Source organism: Chiloscyllium punctatum, chromosome 2 (genome assembly GCF_047496795.1).
Source record: "Chiloscyllium punctatum isolate Juve2018m chromosome 2, sChiPun1.3, whole genome shotgun sequence".
Classification (NCBI taxonomy): Eukaryota; Metazoa; Chordata; class Chondrichthyes; order Orectolobiformes; family Hemiscylliidae; genus Chiloscyllium; species Chiloscyllium punctatum.
Genome location: NC_092740.1, coordinates 46415956 through 46428371, shown reverse-complemented (window position 1 = coordinate 46428371; position 12416 = coordinate 46415956). Strand labels below are relative to the sequence as shown.

General features: G+C 38.9%; 1 protein-coding gene across 4 annotated transcripts in view; it reads right to left on the bottom strand.

Moving 5' to 3' along the window:
- mrps27 (mitochondrial ribosomal protein S27) overlaps window positions 1–12416 on the bottom strand; it is a 97581-nt gene that overhangs the window by 67609 nt on the left and 17556 nt on the right. For all 4 annotated transcript variants that reach the window (XM_072581910.1, XM_072581920.1, XM_072581929.1 and 1 more), the window contains exon 4: window positions 9046–9104. In XM_072581910.1, the coding sequence (XP_072438011.1) occupies window positions 9046–9104 (59 nt within the window). The remainder of the gene's footprint in view (window positions 1–9045; window positions 9105–12416) is intronic.

Here is a 12416-nt window from a genome sequence, read left to right as displayed (position 1 = left end):
GTCGATGATAAATGCCTTCTGCATGCCAACTATGATATGACTGGTTCCCAGGTAACTAAACAGCTTATGGATGCAAACAACAAGGTGTCTTTTTCTCTGCAGTAAAAATAAAACGCAAAGCCTGAAGAAAGTCAGTTTATTTTCCCTCACCGAGTTTCTGTAAACCAATTAGCTTTTAAACAATAAGCTACAGACTTTATAGATTCACAGAATCCCTACAGTGCAGATAGACATCATTTGGCCACAGACATCACCACCGACCTCTGAACAACATCCTGCCCTATCTCTGTAACATTTCCCACGGCTAACCCACTTTACCTGCGCATCTTTGGCCTGGGGAGGAAACTGGAGCATCCACAGGAAACCCATATAGATAGGTGGAGAGCATGCAAACTCCACACAGACAGTCGGCCATGGCTGGAATTGAACCAGAGTCTCTGGTGTTATGAGGCAACAGTGCTAACCACTTTGCAATTTGTGAACAAATTGTCCTGCCTTTTGCAAGCAAGTGGAATACCTGGAGTAGAGACATTGAGGAGCACCAAGGCCTGGCAAGCTAAAACGATCATCTCAGTGAAGCCAATGAATAGGAACCATTGAGCTGCCTTCCCAGACTTTCTTTTCACCCATAGCAACAGTATTTTCTCATGTCTGCTTGAGTGTTTGTGATGGGGAGTTTTAAAAAGGGAATTAGAGTTTTAACTTGAGTCATACAGCATTGAAACAATCCTGTTGGTCCAACTCATGCGTGCTGACCAAGTTTTCCAAATTAAACTTATCCCACTTCCCTTCCTTTAGCCCAAGTCCCTCTAAACCTTTCCTATTCATGTACCTGTCCAAATACCTTTTAAATGTTATAGGTGTTGCAACTACCATTTCCTTTGGCATTTCATTCCAGGTCCCTTATAAATATTCCTCCTCTCACTTTAAAAATATACCCTAGGGAAAAGACTTTTGTTACTCATCTTATCTATGTCCCTCACGATTTTATAAACCTCTATAAAGTCACCCCCCCAACCTCTCATGCTCCAGTGAAAAAAGTCCCAGCCTGTATAGCTACTCTTTATAATTCAAACCCTCTAATCCTGGCAACATCCTGGTTAATCTTTAGCAAACCCTCTCCAATTTAATAATATCCTTCCTATAGCAAGGCAACCAAAACTACACAGAGTACTCCAAAAGCGGCCTCACTAATGTCCTGTACAACCTCAAGATGATGACCCAACTCCTACACTCAAGTCTGAGCAATAAAGGCAAGCATGCTAAACACCACGTCTCTCTGTTCGACAACACTACCCAAGTCCAACCCTTAATCGCTCTACCAAAATACAATACCTCACATTTATCCAAATTAAACTCCATCTGCAACTGCCCATGCCATTTCAAGGTCCCTTTGTAATCTTAGATAAGCTTCATTGTTCACTATATCACCAATTTTGGTGCCATCCACAAACTTATAAATATTCCTCCTAAATTCTCACCTAAATTGTTTTGTGTAAATGACAAACAACAGTGTACCCCTGCACCGATCCCTGCGAAACACCACTGGTTACAGGTGTCCAGTACAATATACAACCCTCCAACACCATCTCGGTCTTCCACTGTCAAGCTAATTTTGTATCCAGTTGACAAGCTCTCTCCGAGTTCCATGTGATCTAACTTTACTAATCAGTCTACCACGTGGGACCTTGTCAAACGCTTTACTGAAGTCCATATGGACGTCTACTGCTCTGCCCTCAATCTTTTTGGTAATATAAGAATTGTAGGTCAACAGTTCCTAATTGTTTATCTGTAGCTAGAATCTATTTACTTATAGTAAATAGTAATTCTTGTTAAGTACAGAAACCTGGTCAGCAACGACAAGATGCACTGCAACAACTCAGCAGCGTTCCTTAGATAGCATCTTCCAAACTTGCAAATGTTACCAACTAGAAGGAAAAGAGCAACAGATAAAGGGAAGCATCATCACTACAAATTGCCCTCTAAGCCACACACCATCCTGACATAAAATGATACTGCAGTTGCCTCATGGTCACTGGGTCAAAATCCTAGAACGCCCTCTTGAACATCTTTGTGGCGATACCTACATCACACGAACTGCAGCGGTTCAACAAAGCAGCTCGATAACACCTTCTCAAGAGTAACTGGAAATGGGCTGGCCTAGTCAGCAAATTCATATCCCATTAATAAATTATGAAAGCACCCCTCATACAGGAAGTTATCAGAAGTGGATAATGAAGGTGACACAAAGGTCAGGATTTTCATAAGTTTCATAAAACTCCAATCTAAACTAAGACAAAATTATTTTGCTTAATCTTTGCAGCCGAATATGGAAAATATTATCAAAATACTGCCTGGTAACTCATGCTGCTTAGTTTAGAGGCCTAGAACAGTGATATCACTAGCAGCTCTAGCAAAAATCCTCAATTTATAGAAATCCCACCAAATTAATTATTGAAAATAATAGAACATAAAAACAATAAATTTTAAATGATTGACATTAAGTACATTTTTATACATAGACAAATACATACATATAAAGCTATATACATACATCGGTATTGGTTCACAAGCGAATATCATCTAGAATCTAAAATTATGATAGGCTAAGTAAACTGAGCTGACTGATGGGGTGAGTGGTTGCTATGGTGATTCAATGATGAAATTTCCTACAGCACTCTGCTAAGTGCTAATGCAAGTTCAATTGTGTCTGATTTATATCAGCTGCAAGCATCAAAATTGCTTTAACAACAAAATTTCAGAAAATGTCACTGTATTCTGTTATGGGATTATAAGGTATCAGCAAGCCCAGCATTTTACTTCCTAATGTGGCTGATTGCAGATTAAAGCACAGTACTTTAAAGATGTCTGCTGATTATTGTTCTTCCCAGTTGGGAAACAGCCATGTAAATACTGGCAAATGTTCCAGCTCGTCTCGATCTCACATCACACCAGTTAAATTGTTTGTCATACAAATGTTTTATTTCCAGTATTGTACATAACACTAGTAATCTGCCTGTAGTGACTTTATGGAGCTGCTTTGGCAAGGTAAGCCATTCAATGGGGCAATGATCAAATGCTTGAACATTTTTAAATCCTGCATCTTTATGTTTCGGAGTCTCCTTTTCTCAATCAAGGCTACTAATTTGAACTTGTATTATCTAAAATTTTAAATCATTCATTTTAGAAAACAATACTGACGCAAATAAAAATCTCTCCTAAAAAAAACAAAAATGTCATATCTATATAGTGAAGTATGGAATAGAGATAGTGCTCTCAGAAAGTAATGTTTTTCATAAAACAGCTATTGTTCATACCATGCAAATCAATGCATCCTTTACTATAAGCTTAAAGTCCACTAAGAGCAAAAGAACATAACAGCATCATATACTGTCAGCTGAGACCGCACTTCCCACAAGAAAATATATTCCAATTACACTGACTCCTCACAAAACTGATGGGTCAGTTTGGCTACGCTTCAGATATGTTGATGGCAAAGTCAAATAACTTCTGTTCAAAATACTAGCTTCAGAAAAGAGACAATTTAATTATATCATGATAAAGGTGTATAATATACTATCATCTGGGTTTTAAAGTAGAAATAAAATAATGGTATGGTTTCAGTGCTGTGAAGGTTTTTTTTCCAAATGGTCAGAAAGCCATCAACAGCAGTGAGCTAGCTGTGGCATGTTTGTTTCCAACGAGCATGTGAGTTAAATTAGGTGTGAAGCAGGATAATTGCTGTAGTACTGATGAAATGGTTAAAAAATTTACCTTCTATGGCAGACAAAATAAATGGAAGCAGTAGTGATTTGAGTACATTTCAGAATAATCAGAGTTTTCACTTCAAGAGAACAATTTTAACCTAGCAGGAGGTTTTTATTTTGTGAAGCCTCTGAGCTGTGAAACTTTGTGTGCAAATTTTCAAGCTGTCAAAACTGAAAACAGGCTCAGCTCATCAGAATTAGAAAGAAATCACTAGGCCATCCAAACTGGGCCTGGACATCCTTACTAAACAGTATAACACTGAATTAACCATGATATTTCACATGGGACTTAACCAGTATTCTGTAAAAGGTGTTAGCACAACACTATTCTGCTCTACGTCTCTATTTATTAAACCAATGATCCCCATATGCCTATTAGCCTTCTCAACATATTCAGTTAAAACAAAAATTAAAGAGTTAATGTAGGAGGGGTCATAGTTACTGGGATTGAGTATCTATAAAGGATATTGCTGGGAATAGTACTGAGACTTTGTTTTGATGTTTCTGGAATGATCTTTCTATCCTGTATTACATATTTAGCTTTGGTTTTCTTCTTTTCCTTTAATTTAGCTAAAGAATTGGGCAACCTCATGTGAATATGTTCAGTGACTAAACAACTGCAAAAATCAAATTTGTGATTGATCAAGCCAGGTTTCACACTAGAATTCGACTTGTCCAGCATTACCATCAGATAGGATTATAACAATATCTGAAGCCAAGTGTTTGAAATGTGCTTGTTTGCTGATGTATTTTGATAATTTTAAGCTTTATATGTATAAATTATGTGGTGTTGGTTTCAAGAGCTTTAATGATTGCACTAAAAATGAAATCTTGAAACTGAAACAAAATCTAGCAGAATTTTGTCATTATCCAACAATAATTACACAAGAACAAATCACAACAAGCAGACCAAACACAGCCAGACACTCTAACCACCTTACCATACATCAAAGAAGTTTCAGAAATGACAGCCAGACTACTAAGACCCCTCGGAATCCTAGTAGCACACAAACCCACCAATACTCTCAAACAAAAACTAACAAACTTAAAAGACCCAGTACAACCCATGGACAAAACCAACGTCATCTACAAAATTCCATGCAAGGACTGCCACAACCACTTCGTAGGACAAACAGGAAGAAAGTTAGCCACCAGGATACATGAACACCAGCTAGCCACAAAAAGACACGACCCTCTCTCCCTCGTTGCCCTACACACGGATGAAAAAAAACCACCATTTCGACTGGAACAACACATCTATCCTGGGACAGGCTAAGCAAAGACATGCTAGAGAATTCCTAGAGGCCCGGCACTCCAACCACAACACCATAAACAAACACATAGATCTAGATACCATCTATCAACCCCTCAGAAAACAAATAGGAAATGACATCACCACAAACTCCAGGAACCCCATCCAGGACAAACATATAAATAGAAAGCAGGAGACAATAGCTTCGCTTCACTTAGAGGTTGCCACTGATGATGTTACCTAGCCAGGTAATGAAACGTCTGGATATCAAACCTACAGCTCAGCGAGCAAACCTACACCCTAAGTAATTACACAGATTCTCATTTGAAATCCATGTGTTTTGAGATGCCTCTTAATACATATTAAGTCCTACCAAATAAGTTGACATTTTATGTTCCCTAGAAATTGCCAAGTTTTTAGTTGTTGCATTCTATAAAACTGCAAAATGGCATTTTTAAAAGCATTTGTAGTTGTAAAGTAATTCATATAAACATGGAATTATTTTGCATAGGAGGCAGCAATTCAACTGATCCTGCCTATACACATGTTTTGAAGAGCTGTGCAGAAAATTCCACCATTCTACTCTTGCCCTTCAATCTTTCCTGATAATGTAACTACCCAATTCCCATTCAAAACTACAAGACAATCTGCTTCCAATACAGTTTCAGCCAGTACATTCCAGAACATCAAAACTTGTGTTAAGATGTTTTCCTCATATTAACTTTATTCTGTGTTCTCAAGTAAATGGCACCTAACTGAATATTTTTAAGATACAGATAGATAGATATGTGTTAGGGAGAGGGAACAAGGTTTATCAGAGGTTTGATTTGTTTTAATTTTTTTCATCACGTGTGCTGAGCTACAGTGCTTTACAGGCAGATACTATACAATTGCATCAGGGTAACAGATGGAAATGGAATGGATGGGAATGTGAAACTCAAACACAAACAGCTTAGCTATAATCTTATTGAATACAGGAGCAGACATAAGGGGCTGAATGGTCTACTTCTGCTCCTACTTGTATGTGTTCCATAATACTGGAAAAAAAATTATCTTTATTTTTTCCGTCAAAGTCCTTTATAATTTTGAACACCTCCATCAAATTTCGACCTAACCTGTTTGCTCCAAGGAAAACAATCCCAGCCTCTCTAGTATCATTGTGTAATTGACATCCAGTGTCTCTGGTGCCATTTTAACAAGTCTCTTTCACACCCTTGACAAGGCCTGGACATTCTTCCTAAACAGTACAACACTGAATTAGCTATGATATTTCAACTGGGACTTAATCAGTATTCTGTAAAAAGTGTTAGCACAACACTATTCTACTCTATGTCTCTATTTATTAAACCAATGATCCCCATGTGCATATTAGCCTTATCAACATATCTAGAAATCTTCAAAAACAATTTTATGTGCTGTTGGGTTATTTCATTTTTCTCACAACTTCAAGAGTTACTGGTACTTTGTTACTCAATCTATAGTCCGTGTAATTCAACTTTTCATTTCTAATATTTGCAATGATTTATCTTCTGCAAGATTTTGCCAATTTTTGTCCAATGATTAGAAATTCTACAAACCTGCAATATTAATTTCTGTTGTGGTTCTGTTCGCCAAGCTGGGAATTTGTCTTGCCAACGTTTCGTCCCCTGTCTAGGTGACATCCTCAGTGCTTGGGAGCCTCCTGTGAAGCGCTTCTGTGATGTTTCCCCCGGCATGTATAGTGGCCTGTCTCTGCCGCTTCCGTTTGTCAGTTCCAGCTGTCCGCTGTAGTGGCCGGTATATTGGGTCCAGGTCGATGTGTTTGTTGGCACTCATCCACAGACTCTATCAACAAACACATCGATCTGGACCCAATATACCGGCCACTACAGCGGACAGCTGGAACTGACAACCGGAAGCGGCAGAGACAGGCCACTATAAATGCCGGGGGAAACATCACAGAAGCACTTCACAGGAGGCTCCCAAGCACTGAGGATGTCACCTAGACAGGGGATGAAACGTTTGCAAGACAAATTCCCAGTTCGGCGAACAGAACCACAACAACGAGCACCCGAGCTACAAATCTTCTCCCAAACTTTGAATATTAATTTCTTCAAGACAAAAATGAGGATATGGAACAAATGTGCATCACATTTTGTAACTTTGTCTACCAGTATCAGCTTGAATTATTCAAGATTCCAGCATTACTTAGACCTGAAGCAGAAATGTCAACTTACAGTAATTAGCAACTGTACTTCAAGTTTAATGCCAAAATGCAGCTGTCTCTGTTTTCAAGGATATTTTTCATGTTTCCCGTTTAACATGAGCAGACGGTTAATGTGGATGACTTGTTGCTTAGTCAGCTTGGCCTGGCTCTGCAAGTCTTGCCCTGTCTTCTGCCTGATCACAGTCTCTTGCTTAATATCTTCAATGCACAAAGTTCTAAATGTAATTTCAGTTTTAGATTGTAACAATAATCAACACAAGGAAATAAATGGTTGTGACTCTGTTGTTTTAAATTTAACATAAGGTATCTACAAAGTATTAAATGCTCACTGTTACATGAAATTTACTGCATAGAAAACAGACCATTCAGCCTAATTGGTCTACATCGGTGTTCATGCTCGACATGAGGCTCCACTCTTCCTTTTTATTGAACACCATCAATTATGATTCTATTCCTTTCTTCTTCACATTTTTTTTAACCTTTCCTTGAAAGTAATCTGTGTTATTTGCCTCAAATGCACCATGTTGGAGTAAGCTCTTTGGGTAGAGAGGTTCTTCTGAATTTCCCGCTTGGAAAAAAAATTACAAATGAAAATAGCAAAACACATTAACACCTGCTTCAACATCTTTAATAGAGGGAAAACACCCCAAGGCATTGAACAGAAATGTTATCAGATAATTTCAACATCATACTACATAAAGAAATATTAGGACATGTCACCAAAGGTTTGGGCACAGAGATGGGTTTTAAGGAGCACTTCAGTAGATTACTATTTTAGTAACAGAGAGACCCTCGATCTCTTCATTTCCAACTGCCGCCGAGACATTAACCACTTCAAATTGTCTACCCTCTCCTCCACTCCAACCTCTCACCCTCACAATGCGCAGCCCTCCGCTCCCTCTGCTCCAATCCCAACCTCACCATCAAACCAGCAGATAAAGGGGGTGCAGTGGTAGTTTGGCGCACTGACCTCTACACCACTGAAGCTAGATGCCAACTCGAAGACACCTCCTCATACCGCCCCCCTCAACCATGACCCCACCCCCCCATCACCAAACCATCATCTCACAGACTATACAGGATTTCTGATGAAGGGCTTTTGCCCGAAACATCGATTTTCCTGCTCCTCGGATGCTGCCTCACCAGCTGTGCTTTTCCAGCACCACTCTAACCTAAAATCATAATCAAGTGACATGTAACAAAATTTGGACATTCAGCAGAATTTCATTCCACCAGCAGCTGGTGAAGCCTTTCTAAAAGGTAAATTGATACAATTCTTGACAGACCAAGATATGCCTTGTAGCTTCTTTGAGAAGTATGCAATTAGCAGCCAAGCAGTAGTGAACAAAGTGAGTGAGTCTATCCTTCTCCTGGGAGTACAACATAAATCATGTAACACAGAGACAGGCAGGACCAACATGAACCTATTGCAGACCATATTTACACATTTTATTGTTAAAGCCAGTCCATAAACTTAATGTGGTAGAGAATTGCTGATTTCCTCCTTCCTAAGAATTTTAGAAAACACAACTTTTCCTTTATTGTAAGTTAATCATTGAAACCATTTAAATGCCACATAATTTTCTTTCACATTATTGTAGCAAGCAGACAATTAGAGATACTGCTTAGTGGTGCAGAGGAAGAGAAACACAAAGAACATCACAATGACGAAAATCACATCATGATCTTGACACTTCTTTCTCTGACAGCTCAGGTTGTTGTTGCTTTGTTTTGAATGTGCTGCCCAGAAACGGGTCATTGGGCAAGAAACAGAACAAAAATTTTACTCTTTGCAAAAAAGCTTGGGAAAATATGCTTACTTGTAAAGATAGTATTCAGCTTGCTCCACCTCTTCTCTTGAAGAAATGTTGTCAATAAACTGCAGGATTAAAACAATATGCAGAAGTATTTATATTTGGCTTTAAATCTGCAGTTGTCCATTTATCATTTTAGCATGTAATGCTGTACAAAAGATAATCACTTAAATCGCACTAATAATTCCACCAACTAAAGGCATTACATTGATTGCTATTAATGTTGCCATCAAACATGCGGAAAATATGAAGTAAATCAAACCTCTTGCACAAAGCATTAGTAGCTTTGCTGTTGCGGTTTGAAGCTATCTGACTATAAGAATACAAAATTAAATGGTGAAGTAATAAAATCAGTTGACATACTTCTTTACTACCAAATCAAGCAAGTGAAACCTGCAGGAGAAAGAAACTATGTTTCAATAAAAACGTATTTGCAGACATGAAAATGTAGTCTCTATTTATGCGCATCTGGTCCTGTATTAAGCTTTTCGTTATTTCATTTACGCATACAGCAAGAAGCTGAATTCTCTCGAGTGATGACATTTATTAGCAAGAGGAAATATCGAGAGGAAATAAGAAGATTCCATTCAATATTGTTGTGCCATATGAATGGGAGTCAATAAAGTTTTGAGACAAGTCCATCTGACATTGTTCTCTCAATAATACTATTTAATCTTAGTTCAAACTATCTATTGACCTGGAGAGTTGAAAAAAGCTGTGTCACTTAAATTATTTAATCAAAACTATTCATTCTGAAAGTAACAATTCTGAATTACTAAGGGTGGGCAGTAAGGCCTGATATTCTGTGTCAAGAATGTGGTGCTAGAAAAGCACAGCAGGTCAGGCAGCATCCGAGGTACAGGAGAATCGACGTTTCGGGCAAAAGCCCGTATTCTGTGTGATTACTCATGATCAGAAATAAAGTGGAACATACTTCTGTCAGGTCTAAGACAGCTCCCTAACCTTACCAAGTTTCCAGTCCAAGACTCATTGCTATACTAGCTCTAACACTCATCTCTGAGCAGGAGTCATGGACAATTGAACTGTGTAGCTGTACTTCTGCATGTGCTGCAAAAGAGATGGCCAGAATCCTGTCAATCATATTGTATATCTTTCTTTTTAAAAGACAGAGGAAGGATCAAAAGGCGGAACAATAAAGGAGGGGGAGTCATGTTTTTGATTAGAGATAACATTACAGCTGTATTTCGAGAAGATATTCCTGGGAATATGTCAGGCAAATTATTTGGGTAGAACAAAGAATGAAGAAAGGGATGATTACCTTATCGGGATTGTATTATAAATCCCCCCAGTAGTCAGCAGGAAATTGAGAAACAAATTTGTAAGGAGATCTCAGTTATCTGTAAAAATAATAGGGTGGTTATGATAGGGGATTTTAACTTTCCAAACATAGACTGAGACTGCCATAGTGTTAAGGGTTTAGATGGAGAGGAATTTGTTAAGTGTGTACAAGAAAAATTTCTGATTCAGTATGTGGATGTACCTACTATAGAGGGTGCAAAACTTGACCTACACTTGGGAAATAAGGCAGGGCAGATAACTGAGATGGCAGTGAGGGAACACTTTGGGGCCAGTGACCATAATTCTATTAGTTTTAAAATAATGATGGAAAAGGAAAGACTGGATCAAAAGTTAAAGTTCTAAATTGAAGAAAGGCCAATTTTGACGGCATTAGGCAAGAACTTTCAATAGTTGATTGGAGGCAGACATTAATCGGTAAAGGGACAACTAGAAAATGGGAAGCCTTCCAAAATGAGTTAATGAGAGTCCAGAGACAGTATGTTCCTGTTAGGGTGAAGAACAAGGTTGGTAGGTGTAGGGAATGCTGGATGACCAGAGAAGTTGAGGTTTTGGTCAAGAATAAGAAGGTTTAGATAGCAGAAATCGAGTAATTTCCAGAAAAATATAAAGGCAATAGGATTGTACTTAGGAGGGAAATCAGGAGGGCAAAAAGGGAATATGAAATAGCTTTGGTAAATAGGGTTAAGGAGGATCCAAAGGGATTCTAGAAATACATTAAGGATATGGAGAGAAGAGGGCCTCTTAAAGATTATCATGGCCATCTACGTGTGGAACCACAGGAGACGGAGGCAATACTAAACAGTATTTTGCATCAGAGTTTGCTGTGGAGAAGGATATGGAAGATAGAGAACGTGGGGAAATAAACAGCCACATCTTGAAAAATGTTCATATTACAGAGGAGGTGGTGCTGCATGTCTTAAAATGCATAAAGGTGGTTAAATCGCCTGGACCTGATTAGGTGTACCCTAGAACTCTGTGGGAAGCTAGGGAAGTAATTGCTCGGCCCCTTGCTGAGATATTTGTAACATTGATAGTCACAGGTGAGGTGCTGGAAGAATGGAGGTTGGTTAACATGGTGCCATTGTTTAAGAAAAGTGGTAAGGAAAACTCAGGGAACCATAGACCAGTGAGCCTGACATTGGTGTTGGGCAGGTTGTTGGAGGGAATCCTGAGTAACAGGATTTACGTCTAGTTGGAAAGGCAAGAACTGATCAGGGATAGTTACTATGGCTTTGTGCCATATTGTGGGAAATCATGTCTCATGAATTTGATTGAGCTTTTTGAAGAAGTAACAGAGGATTGATGAGGACAAACTGGTATACATGATCTATATGGACTTTAGTAAGGCATTTGACAAGGTTCCTCGTGGGAGACTGGCTAGCAAGGTTAAATCACACGGAATAGAGGGAGAACTACTCATCAGAATACAGAACTGGCTCGAAGGTAGAAGATAAAGAGTGGTGGTGGAGAATTGCTTATCCAGACTGGAGGCCTGTGACCAGCAATGTGCCACAAGGATCAGTGCTGGATCCAATGCTTTTCATCATTTATATAAATTAATTGGATGTGAACATACGAGGTTTGGTTAGTAAGTGTGCAGATTACACCAAAATTGGAGGTGTAGTGGACAGCGAAGGTTACCTCAGAGTACAATGGGATTTTGATCAGATGGACCAATGGGCCAAGGAGTGGCAAATGGAGTTTAATTTAGATAAATGTGAGGTGCTGCATTTCAGAAAGGCAAATCAGGGCAAGCCGAATACACTTAAGGATCAGGTCCTAGGGAGTGTTGTTGAACAGAGACCTTGGATTGCAGATTCATAGTTCCTTGAAAGTGGAGTCACAGGTAGTGAAGAAGGCATTTGGAATGCATGCCTTTATTATGTAGTGCATGGAGTGGAGGGGTTGGGAAGTCATGTTGCAGTTTTACAGGACATTGGTTAGGTCATTTTTGAAATACTGTATGCAATTCTGGTCTCCTTGCTATAGGAAGGATATTGTGAAACTTGGAAGGGTTCAGAAAAGATTTACAAGGATGTTGCCAAGTTTGGAGAGTT